The sequence below is a fragment of the Psammomys obesus genome, unplaced genomic scaffold (assembly GCF_907164565.1).
Source record: "Psammomys obesus unplaced genomic scaffold, mPsaObe1.curated_primary_1811, whole genome shotgun sequence".
NCBI classification, from domain to species: domain Eukaryota; kingdom Metazoa; phylum Chordata; class Mammalia; order Rodentia; family Muridae; genus Psammomys; species Psammomys obesus.
Window position 1 is genome coordinate 10493581 of NW_026589137.1, and position 20476 is coordinate 10514056.

General features: G+C 38.1%; 1 protein-coding gene across 1 annotated transcript in view; it reads left to right on the plus strand.

Moving 5' to 3' along the window:
* Positions 1-20136, plus strand: part of Ammecr1 (AMMECR nuclear protein 1) — a 179208-nt gene extending 159072 nt beyond the window's left edge. Inside the window, exons 4-6 of the mRNA XM_055604997.1 lie at positions 7435-7525; positions 8766-8862; positions 19054-20136. Of these exons, the coding sequence (XP_055460972.1) occupies positions 7435-7525; positions 8766-8862; positions 19054-19168 (303 nt within the window). The 3' untranslated portion in view covers positions 19169-20136. The remainder of the gene's footprint in view (positions 1-7434; positions 7526-8765; positions 8863-19053) is intronic.
* The last annotated feature ends 340 nt before the right edge of the window (positions 20137-20476 follow it).

Below are 20476 nucleotides of genomic sequence, written 5' to 3' on the forward strand. Positions count from 1 at the left end.
TTTCATTTATACTGTTGAGCAAAAAGATACATCTAGCCACATGACTGAAAACTTGAATAGAGAATCTAGAGAATATGCAGTCTAGAAATTTTTTTTTCTGAGACAGGCTTTCTCTAGCTCAGCCTTGGCTGTTCTGGAACTCAGTCTGTAAACCAGGCTGTTCTCAAACTTAAAGATATCCATCTGCTTCTGCTTCCCAAGTGCTGGGATTAAAGGTGTACACCACCACTGTCCAGCCAAAAGTTTTGGTAGTACTGAGTTTGGGGGTAATTATTGAGTACTATCTATACAGATCACTATCTGCTTCTGCAAGTAAAATCTTACCCACAGAATTATTCTAGATCACAAACCTGAAGTATGTATGCCCAGGTTTGAGGTATTGTCATCTCTTTGGTTAAATTTGCTTTCCCTAGGAAAAGTCCCTGTTGTTAAAGGCTGAGTTAGAAAGGGACAAAATGTACTGTGTTGTGATGGGTTTTAGAGAACAAAATATATAGCACTGTGGGTCTGTAATATTTTCAGAGAAAAGAAACATCAAGTTTTTCCACCTAGAAGTATGGAAGATGCAGACACTAGAGTCACACCTATGGACTATCTTGTGCATTGTTTGTTTCTGGTCACAATATACTAGGCTTCTTTCTAAATGGATAGGTATGTCATCAGTAATTCAAGCCTTGAAAGAGTTGGGAGTGTGCCAAACATCTCTTCTTCTCTCATTAAGAATTGAGTCCCTCCATTTACTTCAATAGTGTTGGAATATTAAGCCTGGCAGGTCAGTCTTCTGAGAATGGCGAGTAACTGGAAGTGTTGCTAGCTATAAGGTATATTTTGCCAAATGATTTCATCCAAAAACGCCTGCCAAACAACTCTGAATTCTCTGACCTCCTGCTATATATTTCTGTATGTTGTTCACTATGAACTCACTGGAAAAGAGTGTGGTGAGACATGTCCATACTGTTGAAAGAGCATGAGGTTGTGAAACAGGAATGAATGAAAGTGGTCCTGCTGTTGGCTGAGATAACACCCAAAGAAACTGTTTGACATTCTTGGCCAAAATATCTCAGGTTCAGATTTAGCTTCAAGTGTCAGGACTTTGCACATAATTGTAGACCCCAGTGGTCAAAGGTTTCATAGAGACCATTCAGCTTAGCTGGCGCACGATTTAATAATAGGCAATTATACTGTTGGCCAGGTGACTTTTTTTTCATCGTATTTTAACCTACTCAGATTGTCTGCTCAGTGATTAAGCTCGCTGTTAAAAGCAGGACCCTTTTGTAGTGCTGCTAGCGTATTATAGGACGAGCATTTTCCTTACAGATAGAAGAGGGTTTGTTAAGCTTTGACTATGCTGCTGTAGAGAACATAATATGGACCATGTATTATAAAAGAGAGAGAGAGCACTTTTTTAATGCTCTTATGTTGAGGATCACTGTATTAGAGAATAATAACTTTCAGTGAAGCCACATTTCTAACAAGGGGCCAGATAATGAGGATAAATGAAATCTGCAGACAGTCTCAGGGTTCATTTCAGCCATTAGTAGTAATCTCTTATTCCAAACCTTTTACTATGAGGCAAAATTGATTAATTTGCATGTATCTCTTTGCCTTATATCCACATGCTTTCTGATAGAATGAACAAACAGAGAAATGGACAAGAGAGGAAAGATGATGGGTTCCAAGGCCCAGTGGACTAGAGGGTACATAATTCCCAAACTGGATAATCAGCTGGAGAATAATGAAGATAATATATTTGGGGGTCCAACATTAATCTCTATATTTAATCATTCTGAACAATATTAAAAACAAAAATTGTGTAATATCATTAGTAAAAATATTTGGCTTATGAAATGGTTCAGAATAAATATGGCTTTCTTTTTAGCATGAAAGAGAAATCTGTTGAGCTGGTCTTCATGTTCTCTCAGCACACACAGATATAGCTCTCTTTAATTCCACATCCTCTTATCTATAAGTCCTACATTTAATTTACTACATCTCTAGTTGATTTGTAGCTCTACATAACAAAAGTACAGTCCTTTTTTCTTTCCAAACAGCTTTATTTTAAGTTCATGAAGCTACAGCTAGACAAAACTTAATACATGTATCTCTAATCTATTCAATTTTAGGTTTGTTTTTTTCTATTTCATTTTATCCATTTTTAATTTTTGCATACTATCTGACACTTATATCTGCTCAAGTATCCATTAACTGTATTCCTTTCTTATACTGACCATTCAAAGTCTCTGATGTCAGATATTCATTATTCTTTGACCACAAAAAGCCTGTGCTATTGTGTATCCATCTCCCCTTTGTACCCATTTGACCCAGTTAAACCAAACCATTTCAGTTACAAAGTAATTTTATTTTATTATTATTAGTTACATTTTATTAACTCTGTATCCCAGCTGTATCCCACTCCCTCATTTCCTTCCAAACCCTCCCTCCCTCCCTTATCTCCTCCCTGGCCCTTTCCAAGTCCACTGATTGGGGAGGACCTCCTTCCCTTTCATCTGACCCTGTTTTATCAGGTATCTTCAGGACTTAGAAAAACAAATGGGATGTGCATTGGACATAGGAGAAATCAAGTAACAGGACAGGAGCCTGCTGCAGAGGGCCCCTGAAAGACTCTACCTAGCAGTGTATCAAAGCAGATACTAAGACTCATAACCAAACCTGTGGCAGAGTGCAGGGAATCATATGAAAGAAGGGGGAAATTAGTATGACGTGGAAACGGTAGGAGCTCCACAAGGACCAAGTATATCTGGGCACAGGGGTCTTTTCTGAGACTGACACTCCACCAAGGACCATGTATGGATATAACCTAGAACCTTTGCTGGGATGAAGCCCGTGGCAGCTCAGTAACCAATTGGTTTCCCATAGTTAGGGGAACAGGGACTATTTCTGACAGGAACTCAATGGCAGGCTCTTTGACCTCCCCACCCACCAAGGGAGGAGCAGTCTTGCTAAGCCACAGAGGAGGACTTTGCAGCCAGTCCTGAAAAGTACAGTCTTGATTATAACAATATTACAACAGTTGACAGACCTTGAGAGCATTTTTTTCTCAGACATTCTAATCATTTTGAAACTGACCTGCAGAGTCCCTTGAAGCGAGATTTGCAAGTCTCCAGTTTTTACCAACTTGGCTATATTTTTGGAGAATGGTACAATTACTTAGGGATATATTACTATTTCATTGTCATTCTTTGCCTAGATACATTCTCTTTTTCTCTCCTAAGAGAGTTACTAAAGTAATTTTAGAGCAGACTTAACTTTAGAGAATCCCAATTCTCTATGTAACTGATGATAACTACAATAGCTGTGATAAAACAGCAAAGCAACTTAATGGGAGAAAGTGTTTATTTTTGCTTACAGTTCCATGGGGAATATAGTCACTTGTAGTGAGGAAAGCATGGTAGCAGGAATATGTAACTAGTACCTCACATTGCATCAGCAATTAGGAAGCAGGCAGGTAGAGAACAAGAACTGGGGCCAAACTATAAAACCTCATTCCTCACCCTAAATTACGTCTTCTAGAAAGGCTCCACATTCTTTTCTTTAATTTTATTTTATTTTATTTTATTACAATTTATTCATTATATATCCCGATTGAAGCCCCCACCCTTAATTCCTCGCAGTCCCACCCTCCATCCCTGTTCCTCCCTATCCCTTTCCCCTAGTCCACTGAAAGGGGGAGTTCTCCTCCTTTGCCAGGGCTTATCAAGTCTCATCAGGACTGCCTGGATCTTCTTCCTCTGTGGCCTGGTAAGTCTGCATTGCCAAGGGCAAGTGATCAAAGAGCAGGCGACCTAGTTCATGACAGAGGTAGCCCTGGCTCCCCTTACTAGGGAACCCACATGAAGACTGAGCTGCCAATCAGCTACATCTGAGCAGGTGGTTTAAGTCCTCTCCATGCATGATCTTCCTTTGGTGTATCAGTCTCTGCGAGACTCTCTGGGCTCAGATTTTTTAGTTTTCTTGTTCTCCTTGTGGGGCTTCTGTCCCCTCCCTGTCCTTCTATCACCCCTCCTCCTCCTCCTCCTCCTCCTCCTCCTCCTCCATAAGACTCCCTGTTTGCTGCCCAAAGTTTTGCTGTAAGTCTCAGCATCTGCTTGGATCCCCTTTTGGGTGGAGCATTTCAGGGGACCCTTTATAGTAGACTCCCATCCTGTTTCTTCTCTTCCACTGCTTTTGATGTCTATCCTTTTTTGCCATTCTGAATGACATTTAAGCATCCTCCCTAAGGTCCTCCTTAGTGTTTGGCTTTTTTAGGTCTTTAGATGGCTATCCTATACAATATGGCTAATATACGCTTATAAATGAGTTTATACCATTCTTATCTTTCTGGTTCTGGGTTACCTCATTCAGGATGATCGTTTCTAGTTCCCACCATTTGCCTGCAAATTTCATGATTTGCTTTAGTATTCCATTGTGTAAACATACCACAATTTCCGTATCCATTCCTCTGTTGATGGACATCTAGGTTGTTTCCAGATTCTGGCTATTACAAATAAAGCTGCTATGAACATAATTGAGCAAATGTCCTTGTTGAACGTTGGGACATCTTTTGGGTATATGCCTAGCAGTGGTATAGCTGGATCCTGAGGTAGTGCTATTCCCAATTTTTTGAGAAAGTGCAAGTCTCCACATTCTAATGGTCACCAGCTGGAGACAAGTGTTCATATACAGGAGCTTACCAGGGACTACTTTTCATATTCAATCAATGGCATTCTTTTCAGTAAAGAAGACTTAGTTTGCAAAGCCAGTGATTTCCACAGGTTAATCAGAATTGGTTGCTTTTCACAGAATACCAGTGTTCAGTGTTCACTCTTCTGCTTTAGATTCTTCAATGTAACTATTTGTTGGCATCTGTGTTCCAAGCATGATGAAAAAGCTATTGCTTAACAAGTACCAAAAAGAATATTATTCCCATTCTTGTGGTTCTGTTAGTTGAAACCTCAGTCATCCTAGTTTGGGCTGACTTGTTTGTAGAATATCTTTCTGACCTAGTGAAATTGTTGCTTCACATAACACATTTACTTTAAAATCACCATAGGAACTCTCCATTAAACCCAGAAAGGTTTTTTTTTTTTTTCTTAATCAAATTTGATGTCTGGGCTTTCTCACAATAATACAAAAGTAAATAAACATGTCCTTAAATTTTGATCTCATATAAACAGGTTTTTCAAGAAACAATGTATATACCATACAATTAGAGTAAGCCTATTTTAATTACTAAATTACAAGGATTTAAAAATCTCAGAGATTTCTATCAAAAAGAATGTGCTCTTATAAAGAAAGGATTTAGATGTCTAAACTACCCCTCCACCTGACTAGTGATTTTTTCCCCAATAAGGAGGCTTGTAATTTGTCAGAGTTTGCATGGTTATTAGAAATTATCTAGTTTAACTAGGATAAAAATTGCCATTAGGAGGTGCTCCTTTTCTAAAACATGATCTGTACTGCAATTCAGTTTAAGTTTTCATTCCCTTCCTTACCCCAAGACAGGAAAGTATTGTTCATTGTGCAGATAAGGAACCCATCTCAAAGTTTTGACTAGACATCTTAATCACACCAAATTTTTTTTCAATTTTAACATGACAGATTTTTGATAAAAAGAGGTAGATTCAAAATTCACTCCAGTGAATGATGGTGCATAAATTACCTGTGTATTTTGAAGAAATAAATTATGAAGCATCTGATATTGTCAAAAAATAAACTTTCGGAGTCACCGATCAGGAAATTAGTATAGAGAAAGTATCAAATTTGTCATTGCCTCAGTGTTCTGTCTGACATTGGGGTGATAGGTAGATACCCTTCATCCTGGAAATATATGGTAACTAAACATTCATATTTTCTCTCAGCTATCCACACTCACATCCCATGGGGTCTGAGAGGCCTTACTGTGATGATTTTTAAACGGCTGTCTTGTTTGCATTTTTAACAAGAGGATATTCATAGGAATATTTATATTGAGTAGATAGAATAACCACAGGGATATGCTTTAATAATAATAATAATAATAAATGGTAATTGCTCAAGAGATATGACAGGTGCAAGGGGTATATGTTAGAACACAGGATGCAATCCATTTCCCAGGGGACATTTCATACTGTGGAAAACTAAAAAACTTGTACCTAAGGGCAGAAATAACAAAAGAGGTTGTCACTGGCACCTTTCCTCTAAACCTTAACATGTATACACATATGGAAAGTGCAAAAGTCTCTGTCATCCCTCATCTACTCTAAAAGGAAGCCTCTGTCCTGGGAATAGTGTGTGCTGCGTTTACACCTGCCCTCCAATAGTTTACATAGCCTTATACTCCTCTTGTGAACTCTTGTTCTGAAGCACCTATAGATATGGAAGATTGGAATAGCACGATTGTGCTTTTAAATTTTTCACTTTTATTATCAGTGTTTACAAGGGAGTTAAGAAAATTGAATATTTTTTTTCTGCCTTGTGCACTATTCTATGAGGGGAAAGGACAGCTTCCTTTTGATTATATGCTAATTGAAAGGAGAGCACATTGGTTTGCTTAAAAACAAAAAATAAATAAAAATAAAACAATATGGTAGTGGCATATCTTCCCACAGGCCTCCTTTTTGGGTATTGCCAAAAGTGTCACACTTTAAAATGTTACAGTGGTTCCCAGGCTATGACAATAAACTACAAAAATGCCCTGTCCCAGAATAATTTGAAGTCTTTATTGCTGATACATTGAAAGATAGTATACAACTTACAGTCTGATTGTTTTCATTCTTTTTTAGTCTTTTTATTCTTTTTAAATCAGTGTCTCACTGTGTAGTACAAGCTACCCTGGAGCTCACTGTGTAGCATAGGTTAGCCTCAAATATATGATCCTCATGTATTGCCTTTTTAGGCTTATCAGACAGTGTTGGTTTGCCTACATATGAGTTAAAGTTTAAAAGGAACTAAAGCTCAAGACGGAGTCAGCACAAGAAGTTTGGGGTTATAATCTGAGGTTGTGAATATGACTGCATGGGTTTTTTGCTATCTAATTGAAGTAGCTTCTTTATTCCAAGTTGGGAGTTGTGGCAAGTTTCTTGCCATCAACTATCCTACTCTATGCATATAGGTTTTTTTCAGATTTCTAAACAAAATAGCATAGCCTGGTGTATGTTGGATACATGCAAGTCAGTGTTTTTTCAGTCTCTATGGATGTTATACGGGCCTTTCAATCCAAAATCAAAACATTGGAAAAGAGAAAACTGATACATACTTAAACAAGGGGAAAGGATTGTGAATGTAGCTCAATGTACTTGTCTAGCGAATACAAATCCCTGGGTTTGGTCCTTGGCTCTGAGAAAAATAAAAATCAATAAAAAGGGGAAGGGAATTACATTGAAAGTTAAATTATAAGCTTTTCTTTCTGTTTCTATGAAAAAAGTCTGTACTAATAAAACTGCCAATTTCTTTCAGGTGGGTGTGCATGGCATTAGAATAGAATTCATCAATGAAAAAGGATCAAAACGCACCGCCACCTACCTACCGGAGGTTGCAAAGGAGCAAGGTCATTGTACTTTATTTCATATGATCTAGTGAAGATTTTAAACAAGCTGCAATGCAGTAACTGACCTTGCAGTTATGTCTGATAAGTGATCATCACTAAATTATAATAACCAAATCTTACATCACTGCCACTGCAATGTCTGTCTCAAATTGGAGAATTACTCATATTGAATCTGTATCTTTGCAGTGATATTTGACAGCATACTCATAAATTCATACTTTTAAAATGGCACAGATTAATAAAAGTTGTGGTTTATTTTAGTTTATTACTACTTTGGAAGAAAAATTTTCCATGCACCAATGTACAGTAATTATCATGGTGGCATTAACAGGCCTTAGGTTTAGAGGCGGCCATGTCATTCATCTTATGTGATTGCCATTACTCATTCTGCCAATAGTGAAATTAAGTTTCTCATTAAGATTGGGAGCATTGTAAATACATGGAGTATTTTATGTTTACCCTACACTTCATAACCAAAAATAATTTTCTTGTTTCACAGATAAGTCATACATCTTTATGAACCAATATGGTAACATCAAACAACTTCACTATAGTTTTTAGTCCTTCCTAGCCACTACCAAATTCTAGTTTCACATTAGTTCAAACGAATGACTTTTTAAAAATTCTATGAAGCTTATCTTTTGAAAAAATATTTACTTTTACCATGTTTTTTCATATAAATGTGAGAGAAAATATTAATCTTTAAGGCAGTCACATGAAGATTTATTTAAACTACTTTATAAAATGTCTTCATACTACAGGATCATCGACCTCTTAAGGATAATAGAATAGCATTCATGTCAGAAATAATATAAAATGCCATTGAGTATTTCACATAAATATAGGTTATTGAGTATAGAAGATACCATTAAGACCAGCATTTACCATATGGAAGCCCCACATAGTAGTGAGTTGACACAATCATGTTTTATTTATTTAAGCTTTCCTTCCCCTTTGAATGTATGACCACTGGGGAAGTGTATAGTAGTTGTGACTTGTTACAGAGACATGACTGAATGGTTTCTTAGATAACTTAAGGCATGTGGTGATGAACCTGAGTCAGCACAAAAATAAAATCTTAGCTATTCTGTATGACAGTTTTTAGGACCAAAGGAGTTGATGACATTTGGTGACAATGATAGCTGATCTCTACAAAGTCTTTTTTTTTTTTTTTTTATTTAACCGGAGGCACGTTGTACCAAGCGCTTGACTGATATTTTATCTGATTGCCTCTCCACAGGATGGGACCATATTCAGACCATAGACTCCTTACTGAGAAAAGGAGGATACAAAGCTCCAATTACTAATGAATTCAGGAAAACCATAAAGCTGACCAGGTACTGTGATGGCATTTTGTAGCACAGGACTAATGAGTACACATCCAAGTGTATGTCTATAAATTTGATTTTTTTAGACTTTCAAGCTACACTTGGTTCTCTTGTCTAAACTAGTAGAAACAAGTGGCAGAGCCATACTGAGAGTGGATACATTGGAACTCTGCTTGGCATTAAATACTGCATGATATATGAGACCATCCTTTCCATCTTTAGCTCCATGTGGTTATTCTGGCTTTGTACAACCAACCCCATGAGACTTTAAACTACCTTATTGGAGAAAATACCAGAATTCACTAGCTTTTGACATCGCCTAACAGAACACCAGGATTCTGATAAGCAGTCCTAAAATTTAAATTAAACCTTACAATTTTGGCGGTGTTAGGAGTCTACTATGAAAACGTATTGAAAAACACAATTGAGCTGAACTTGAATGCTGAATAAATTTCATCATGGAGTAATAGGGATACTTACTTAAGAAGAATAGTATCAAACATTTTAAGAAAATTGGTTACTGTTTCCATTTATTTCAATTCCAGAAAATTGCATTACATGTTTGCAGCTAAAAATGGATTATTCTTAGCTCTGCAGAGTTACAAATTTGGGAATGTCCCCATGTCTGCTCTCCCCAAGTTTATAGTTTGAGGAGAATAGAAGGCATGAATGAAAATAATTACTACTACAAGGAAGAATATTATGGGTATGTAGGATCATAATGCTGGGGAAGAGGAACTCCAGGAAGTCAGCACGTAACAGAAGACTTCAAAGAGGAGATTGATTTAAGGCTAGGCTTGAAGAATGGGTAGACTATTTGACAGGTAGAAAATGAGGGAGGAAAGGGATTCCCTGAAGATGTACTGTAAATCAAAGCATGTAGGTAGTGAAGTACAAAGCCAATTTTAAGGAATAAGAAGCATTATGATTTAGCTGGTTTTTCAGTGCACATAAGAAATATCATTAAAGGAAAATGGGGTCCAGAAGGTAGTTTGAAACAGACCATGGAAGACTTGACATTCCAACCTAAGCAATTTGTTCCTGATTCTATAGGCATTTAATGTCCATTATAGGATTTTAAAAAATGTACTCCAGGCCAGGTATGGTGGTACAAGCCTTTAATCCCAGCATTCAGGAAACTGAGGCAGATGAAGCTCTATGATTTCAAGGCCAGCTTGGTCTACATAGTGAATTCCAGGACTATGTAGAGAGATCCTATCTTAAAAAAAAATCAACTTGACTCTCATCCCTAGCCTTAGACCACATGACCAAATTTATGAGCAATAAGAATAGTAAGAGAAAAAATAATAAAAGAAAAAAATAACTCAAAGAAAAGGAACAAAAAATGTTTTCAACAAAATCAGTGAAGAAAAATTTCCTGAACCTAAAGAAGGAGTTACCTAACAAGGTATAAGAATTATACAGAGAGACTCCAAGTTGATGCACACTGTTTCTGAAGAGCCGAGGATCCAAAACTTCAAAACTGGTGAGTGGATTGGCAGCTGAAGCCAGAGCATCGACTTTGAGGCTTCCCGGGCTAGAGGGGACAACCCGTGAGCTGGGGCAGATTGGATCCATGCCCCTGTGAATCTCTCTGGGGTCTGAGGGTGGCGAACTATTGACCCCCTGCACTTTCAGTTGCACCTTCACATGCTCAGGTGGCTTTCTAGCAGCTGCAACTGCAGAGAGTGCATGACCCCAGGTACTGGGACTCCTTACTCTAACAGCCAAACAGGGGACCCAAGTCTGAGAGTAGAAAACTTTGGACCTCTGAGCTTATTGCATACACCTGCAAGTGAGTGCACATGGACCCTCTGTGCGTACCACACATGCCTGCAAGTGAGTGCATCTGTGAGAGAATGCGTACAGAGCCTCCAGATCCTGGATCTCTCTACACTAGCCACCAGACATTGGATCCCACCCACCCACTGTGGGCAGCATAGGAATTCCCTGGGGCAGCCTTCTCAATATTGAAAGCCCTGTTGTGTGGGTTTCCCAGTGGAATCCAGCCAAACAATTCCTGAAAACAATTTCTGGAGCCAAGATGGTGCAGCTCAGGCAGATCTGAGCACTTGGAGCACTAGCTCACTGTGGAACACTGAGCCATTCAGAGCACCTGCACGTGCACATGCGCACTGCTCCCATGAACCACATCTGCACCACACAATGCACTAAAAGCTGCTCCCTAAAACTCTACCCTTCCAGGCAGGCACACTCCCATGCTCACTCCTGCCCTTGCACACTTGTGCCTGGAACCTGCCTCCCTTAGCTGCATACGAAACACCAACACCCACTCTCAAACTGGTGGACCTCTCTCATCTTGCTGAAGAATACTCCAGACTCCAGAGACAGACGGACCCAGTCTGCAGTACAGGTTCCAGGAACAAACAGTGAAGTCTACAGACCATCAGATGGTTAGAGGCCAGCATAAGAACACATCCAACAAAAATCAGAACATGATGGCTTCACCAACAACCCCAAAAATCAATTGCTATTTTAATCATGGCAAAATTATTTTAAATCTATGCTTATTCCTGTTATTAAAGGCACATAAAAAGGAAACAAGTAAATAGATGCCATCATGGAAAGACAGGAATCCACATTCAAACAGATGAAGGAAATAGTGCAGGACATGGGAACAGAATTAGAATCAATAAGGAAAACAAAAACAGAAAACCCTGGAGCTGGAGAACTTAGGGAAAAGATCAGGAACCACAAAGATAAGCATCACCAACAGAATACAAGAGATGGAAGAGAGAATATCAGAAACTGAAGATAAACTTGAAGAAATTGATACATCTCTCAAAGAAAAAGTAAAATCAGAAAAGTTATGAACACAAAACACCCAAGATATCAAAGACACCATGAAAAAAAAAAAAAGAATCTAAGAATAATAGGAATAGATGAAAAAGAAGATTCCAGGATCCAAGGTCCAGAAAATATTTTCAAGAAAATCATGGAAAAAAAATTTCTCAACTTAAAGAAAGAGATGCCCTTGAACATACAAGAGGCTTACAGAAAACCAAATTGACTACACAAGAAAAGAAACTCCACATGTCACATCATAGTCAAAACACTAAATTTACAGAGCAAAGAAAAAATATTAAGAGCAGCAAGGGAAAAAGGTCAAGTAACATAGAAAGGTAGACCTATCAGAATCATACCAGACTTCCCAACAGAGACTATGAAAGCCAGAAGGAACTGGGCAGACTCTAAGAGACCACAGATGCCAACACAGACTAATATACCCAGCAAAGCTTTGAATAAACATAGACGGAGGAAAGAAAATAGTCCCTGAAAAAAACTAAATTTAATATCTACACAGCAACCCAGCCCTACAGAAGATGCTAGAAGGAAAACTCCAATCTAATGAAATCAACTACACCCAAGAAAACACAGGATATAGATAACCTCACAACAAAAAAAAAATCAAAACAAGCACAAAAACACACTATTAACACCAACTCCATAATAAAAGGAACTCACATTCATTGGTCACTATTATCTGTCAAAATCAATAGATTCAACTCTCCAATAAAAAGACACAGACCGACAGAATGGTTGCAGAATCAGGATCCAAAATACTGCAACAGCCAAGGAACACACCTCTTATCCCAGAAGCAAAAAGACATACATGATATATACTCACTTATAAGTGGATATTAGACATACAATATAGGATAATCATACTAAAAACTGTATACCTCAAGAAGCTAAACAAGAATGAGGACCCTGGGTAAGAGGCTCATTCATCATTCAGAAAGACAAATGGGATAGACATCGGAAGAAGGAGAATCATTGAACAGGACAGGAGCCTATCATAGAGGGCCTCTGAAAGACTCTACCCAAAATGGTAATAAACCAGATGTTGAGATTCATAGCCAAACTTTGGACAGAGTGCAGGAAATCTTATGAAAGAAGGGGGAAATGAAAGACCTCCCCTATCAGTGGACTTGGGGAGGGGCATCATGCATGCAGAATGGGGGGGGAAGGTGGGACCAGGAGGGGAGAAGGGAGGGGCTTATGGGGGGATACAAAATGAATAAAGTGTAATTAATAAAAGTTAAATAAAAAATTTAAAAAAAAAGAAAGAAAGACCTGGAGGGTCAGGAGCACCACAAGGAGAGCAACAGAACCAAGAAATATGGGCCCAGGGGTCTTTTCTAAGACTGATACTGAAAAAAAGGACCCATTCATGAAGATAACCTAGAACCCCTGCACAGATGTAGCCCATGGCAGCTCAGTCTCCAAGTGAGTTCCCTAGTAAGGGGAACAGAGGCTGTCTCTGGCATGAACTTAGTGGCAGGCTCTTTGATCACCTCCCCCTGAGGTGGGGGCAGCCTTACCTGACCACAAAGGATGACAGTGCAGCCAGTACTGATGAGACCTGATAGGCTAGGGTCAGGTGGAAGGAGAGGAAGACCTCCCCTATCAGTGGACTGCAGGAGGAGCCTAGAAGGAAAAGAGTGAAAGAGAGTGGAATTGGCAGGGCATGAGGGAGGGGGCTAAAGGTGGGATGCAAAGTAAGTAAATTTAAAAATAAAAATTAAAAATTAAAAAAAAAACACCCTTAAAAAAAAAAAAGGAAAAACACTTCTGGACAAAGACAGACACTACCTCAGTGTAAAGGGCTGTAAAAATGTTTTTCAAGAAAACAGAGCCAGAAAACAAGCTGGAGTAGCTATCCTAATACATAATAAAATACACTTTCAATTGAAATTAATTAAAAAGATGAGGAGGGGAACTTCATTCTCATCAAAGTAAAAATCCAGCAGGAGGACAACACAATCCTGAACATCTATGCCTCAAATACAAGAGCACCAGCATTTGTAAATGAAACATTATTAAAGCTCAAACCACGCATCAATCCCAACACCTAAACCATGGGAGACTTCAACACTCTACTCCCACCAAGGGACAGATTATCTAGACAGAAACTAAATAAGGATATAATGACACAGTGGTCCTAAATCAAATGGACCTAGTAGATGTCTACAGAACTTTTCACCCAAATTCAAAAGAGTATACTTTCTTCTCAGCACCCCATAGAACCTTCTCCAAAACTGTCCATATACTTGGATACAAAGCAAGCCTCAACAGATACAAAAAGATCTTAATAATCCCTTGTATCCTATCAGACAATCATGGCCTAACACTAGACCTCAACTACAACAAAAAATAACAAGCCTATACATATTTAGAAACTAAACAACTCTGTGCTCAGTGACAGCTGGATCAGAGAAGAAATTTAAAAAAAAAAAAGACATTTGAGAGTGCCTAAAATTCAATGAAAATGAAGGTACAACGTACCTAAACTGATGGAACACAATGAAAGCAGTGCTAAGAGGAAAGTTGATATCACTAAGTGTCTCCAGAAAGAAGTTTGAGACACCTCATACAAGCAACTTAACAGCACACCTGAAAGCCCTAGAAAAAGAAAAAGAAGCAGACATACCCAGAGGAATAGATGGTTTGAAATAATCAAACTCAGGACTGAAATCAGTAAATTAGGAACAAATAAAACAACTCAAAGAATCAAAGAAACCAAGAGCTGGTTCTTTAAGACAGTCAACAAGATAGACAAAAGCTTAGCCAAACTAACTAAAACACAGGAGAAACTATCCAAATCAGCAAAAACAGTAATGAAAAGGGGAACATAATGACAGACACTGAGGAAATTCAAAGAATCATTAGGTCTTACTTCAGAAGCCTATATGACACAAAATTTGAAAATATAAATGGAATGGACAATTTTCTTGATAGATTCAACTTACCAAGGCTAAAGCAAGATCACGTAAATAGATTGAAAAGGCCTATATCCTGTAAGGAAATAAAAGCAATCATCAAAAGTCTCCCTGAAAAAAAAATGCCCAGGGCCTGATGGTCTGAATTCTGCCTTACCTTCAAAGAAGAGCTAACACCAGTACTCTTCAAACTATTCCACAAAATAGAGACAGAAAGGACATTACCAAACTCATTCTATGAGGCCACAGTCACCTTGATACCTAAACCACACAAAACCTAACAAAAAAATAGAATTTCAGACCTGTCTTTCTTATGGATATTGACACAAAAATACTCAATAAAATACTTGCAAACCTAATCCAAGAATACATAAAAAACATCATCCACAATGACCAAGTAGGCTTCATCCCAGGCATGCAGGGTAGGTTCAATATATAGAAATCCATTAATGTAATTTACCACATAAACAAAGAGAAGGGGGGGGAAAAAAAAACATGATCATCTCCTTAGATCCCGAGAAAGCATTTGACAAAATCCAACACCCATTCATGTTTAAAGTCTTAGAGAAATCAGGGATACAAGTCACACACCTAAACATAGTAAAGGCAATATTCAACAAGTCTATAGCCAAATCAAACTAAATGGACAGGCTGTCCACTCTCTCTGTATCTCTTTAACATAGTACTTGAAGTCCTAGATAGAGCAATAAGACAACGAAAGGAGATCAAGGGAATACACATTGGAAACAAAAGAAGTCAAAGTATCACTATTTACAGATTGTATCATAGTATACATGAGTACCCCCAAAATTCAACCTGAGAACTCCTTCAGATGATAAATGCCTTTAGCGGAGTGGCTGGATATAAAATTAACTCAAAAAAAAATATCTGAAGCCCTCCTGTGTACATAAGTAAAAGGGCTGAGAAATAAATTAGGGAAACAGCAGCCTTTACAATAGCAACGAATATAAAGTACCTTGGTCTGAAAGACCTATATGAAAACAAACAAAACAAAAACAAACAAACAAACAAAACCTTCAAGTCTCTGAAGAAAGACATTGAAAAAGATATCAGAAGATGGAAAGATCTCCCATGCTCATGGATTGGTAGGATTAACATAGTGAAAATGGCCATCCTGCCAAAAACAATCTATAGATTCAATGCAGTTCCCATGAAAATGCCAACACAATTCTATACAGAACGTGCAAGAACAATTCTCAATTTCATATGGAAAAACAAACAAACAAAAAAAACCCAAAATTGGTAAAACGCACCTGTACAATAACAGATTTTCTAGAGGTATCGTCATCCCTGATCTCAAGCTGTACTGTAGAGCAGTAGTAATAAAAATTGCATGATACTGGTAGAGAAACAGTCTAGAGGATCAATGGAATTTAATAGCAGACCCAGAAATAAACTCACATCTACAGATACTTGATTTTTGACAAAGAAGCCAAAACAATACAGTGGAAAAAAGATATCATCTTCAACAATGGTGCTGGACTAACTAGAGGTCTACAAGTAGAAAAATGCAAATAGATCCATATTTGTCACCCTGCACAAAAGTAAAGTTCAAGTGGACCAAAGACCTCAGCAGAAAAACAAATAGAACTAAGCATGTTAGAAAAAAAAAAAGTGGGGAAGATCCTTGAACTCATTGGCACAGGAGACAACTCCCTGAACAGAACACCAACAGCACAGGCTCTAAGAGCAACAATCAATAAATGGGACCTCATGAATATGAAAAGACTTCCCTAAAGCAAAGGACACTGTCATCAGAGCAAAACAACAGCCTACAGACTGGGAAAAAGATCTTCACTAACCCTATATCTGACAGAGGCCTAATATCCAGAATATATAAAGAACTGAAGATGTTAAACACCAGCAAACCAAGTAATCCAATTAAAAAAATAGGGTATAGAGCTACACAGAGAATTCTCAATAAAAGAATATCGAATGGCAGAGAAACACTTAAAGAAATGTTCTACATCCTAAGTCATCAGGGAGATGCAAATCAAAACAACCCTGAGATTTCACCTTACACCCATCAGAATGGCTAAGATCAAAAACTCAAGTGACAATCCATGCTGGAAAGGATGTGGAGAAAGGGCAGCCCTCCTCCATTGCTGGTAGGAATGTAATCTTGTATAACCACTTTAAAAATCATTCTGGTCCTTTCTCAGACAATTTGGATTAGTGCTACCTCAAGATTCAGCTATACCACTCCTAGGCATCTACCCAAAATATGCTCAACTATACAATAGGGACATTTGCTCAACCTTGTTTGTAGCAGCACTCACTATTCATAATAGCCAGAATCTGAAAACAACCAGATGTCCCTCAATGGGGAAATGGATACAGAAACTGTGTTACATTTACACAGTGGAATACTACTCAGTTGTTAAAAACAAGAAAATCATGAAATTTGCAGGCAAATGGTGGGAACTAGAAAAGATCATTTTGAGTGAGGTAACCCAGAAGCAGAAAGACACACATGGTATATAGTCACTCATAAATGGTTATTAGACATATAATATAGGATAAACATACTAAAATCTCTACTCCTAAAGAAGCTAAATAACAAGTAAGACTGTAGGGAAGAAGCTCAATCCTCATTCAGAAGGGCAAATAGACCTCAGAAGCTAAAGACAGGAACAGGACAGGAGCCTACCACAGACGGCCTCTGAATGACTCTACTTATCAAGGTATTGAGGTAGATGCTGAGACTCATGACCAAACTTTGGGCAAAATGCATGGAATTTTACAAAAGGAGGAGGTAGAAAGACCTGGAGGGGATAGGCATTCCACAAGGAGAGCAACAGAACCAAGAAATCTGGGCCTAGGCATCTTTTCTGCGATGAATACTCCAACCAAGGACCCTTCTTGGACATAACGTAGAACCCTTGCACAGATGTAGCCCATAGACTCAGTGTCCAAGTGGGTTCCCTAGTAAGGGTTACAAGGACTGTCTCTGACAAGAACTCAGTGACAGGCTTTCTGATCACATCCCCCTGAAGGGTGCAATTTGCCAGGCTACAGATGAAGACAGTGCAGCCAGTCCTGATGAGACCTTATAGGCTAGGGTCAGATAGAAGGTGAGGAGGTACTCCCCTATCAGTGTTTTAGTGGAGGGGCAAAGGGGAGAAGAGGGACCGAGGATGGGATTGGGAAGAAACTAGGGAGGGTTCACAGCTGAGAAACAAATTGAATAAATTGTAATAAATAATAATAATTAAAACAAAAAAAAAACCCTGTGAAGTATAAGGTTAGGACTGGTACATGATGCAGGAAATCTAAGAAACTGCAGCAGTCTAAACTAAATATAGTATTGGCTTTTAACTTGAGCTGTGACAGCAGGATAGGGAAGCTAAGACAGAGAGGGGCATGTTGTGGAAGAAATGATGTATGTTACCATCATTTAGGCATAAGGGAGGCAAGATAAAAGGATCAAAGTCATCACTTGAAAAAAATGGAGGGATCACAAAATAAGACTTAGGTTATGTTTAATCCTGGATTTGAGTTATGTCTGCATACAACTGTCTAACATGCCACTGAAGTGTATATGTATAAAGTTCATGATACAGCTGATAGCCTGGAATAATCTGTGAGCAGGTCAAAGTTGAAGCTGTAAGGAAAGATCCCAGTGTACTGAGGAGAACAGAGTGTAAAGTCTAAATTGCAAATGTTAGAACCTGGGAAAAGCCTACAATGTAGGAATAGGATCAACTGTCAAAGAGATAAGAAGCCATCTGAGAATCAGGGACAGAACCAGAGACATGTGGAAGTATATAACCCATGACACTACAGAACAAGTGGCAAGTGACACCATGATGAAAAGTTCCAGCAGAAGCCAAACCAGCCTCTGACAGCCATGAAAGAACATTGACAGAACGAAGGAACCCTGAGCAACTGATAAAATAAGAAGGAGACTGAAGGGAGAGACTTAGGATTCCTCTCTTGAAAAATAACGCAATGGTAAAATAACTAGATATAAGCAAAAGAGAATTTTCCAGTACCCGTATGTTGTCACATAGTGCCAAAACCCAAGATAGGTACACAAAGAAAGGAATAGTAAAGGGGGAAGAGATGGAAGGTCTTTGAAGAAAAGTAGGCCAAAGAATGAGATGTATATATGGTGGAGATATATACATGACAGTAAAAGATTGGCTCTTCCTTGTTTCTTCTGCTAGCAAATAGAGTGAAAGGGGTAATGTCATTTCTGCAGCACTTTAAACAAGGAGTAGTAGAACAAAAAGAACCCTGACTCAGAGTTTGGATTCCTGTGTTCTGGTCTCAGCTTTGCTACTTACCAACTCTGAATTTGGACAAGTAATTGCTTCTCTCAGGGCTTCTTGTTTCCCATGATGGTAAAATGATCTCTTTGGGCCCTCCTACCTCTGATAATAGCATGTCATCTATTTCTTGATGTAACTTTTCTTCCCGAACTCTCTTTCAGGTACCGCAGTGAAAAGATGACCTTGAGTTATGCTGAATACCTTGCTCACCGCCAGCATCATCACTTCCAAAATGGCATTGGGCATCCCCTTCCGCCATACAACCATTATTCCTGACACTGAGCCGCACAACCAGTCACTGGGCCTCTCTGCAGACCTCTTCCCAGGAGACCCTACACCTTCTTGGTCTAGCTATCTCTTTTACTGTACTATTTTATGATGATAGTTTCCGTTGCCATGGTGAAGCTTCAACATTGTGAGTTAAGTGCATCATGGTAACGGGTAGGAGAATGGCGTTCGTTAAGAAGATCCTGTTTTGTTATTTTAGATCACTGATTTTTTTTTCTTTTCTTTTTCTTTTTCTTTCTTTCTTTTTTTTTGTAGCACATACAGCTTTTGGGGTTTTCTTTCTTTAAAATATTAGGTATATTTTTGCATTGCTATCTCAAACAGGGTTTCTGTCTTTTTTCCTTTTTTTTGTTTCCTCCTTTATTTGACTGTGGATGGAAGAAAGTATGCAGTTTTTGAGGATTTCTTAGGTTTGCCTTTAGTATTCTTCAGTAAGATAGACATTTTTGATAGCTGAGTTGGAGATTAATTCATAACAAATTCAGGTATTTGTATATTTCTCTTCTCTTTGTTATGACAGATTAGTACGTGGGTCAAGTACACATTTTTTCCCATAGTTAAAATAAGTGAGCTTTAGTTTAAGTAATGAACATTTGAAGGTCAGTGATAGGGCTTGTCACAGAGAGCAAGAAACGGTGTACGCCTTCTGTGCTGGTTATTGTAGAAGAGACTGCCTCGTGCTATAGAATCACTTTACAAACTAAAACACTGTTTTAGGAAAACATGAGCTACCTTTCAAATGGGCTGCAGAAATCATTTTGAAAGGCAGCAGATATTAAGAAGAGATCAGATGCAGAATTTAGTGCCTTGGAGAAGACTATAATTAAGTCAAATTAAGAGGGGTATAAAAAGGCAATTTAGAGAAATATTCTTATAAAATTTTATTGTTTCTATATAAGAAACAGCACATTACACAAATTCCTTACTCCAAAGTATTTTTTTAGCTGAAAAAAAATATTTTGAGCAAATAACCAAAAAGACATTTGTCTATTTTGTATTAATTTAAATTTATTAGCTTTAAGTTTCAATGAGTCATAATTGGTCAGAGACAACTTTAGCTACTATCTAAGATGTGATAAAGATAATCTAGTAAAACAAGTTCATACACACTATGATTTCAGATTTGTCTACATGGAGTCAATGCTGAGTTTCAGAGATACTATAAAGAGTTTAAATCTCTTTCTGCACTATATACTTTTAATAGAAACACATTTCTATGTTGACAGATGTTGTGTTGGACCTGCAAAGATAGCATTCACAATTAAAAACAAGGATATAATAAAATTTGCAGGCAAA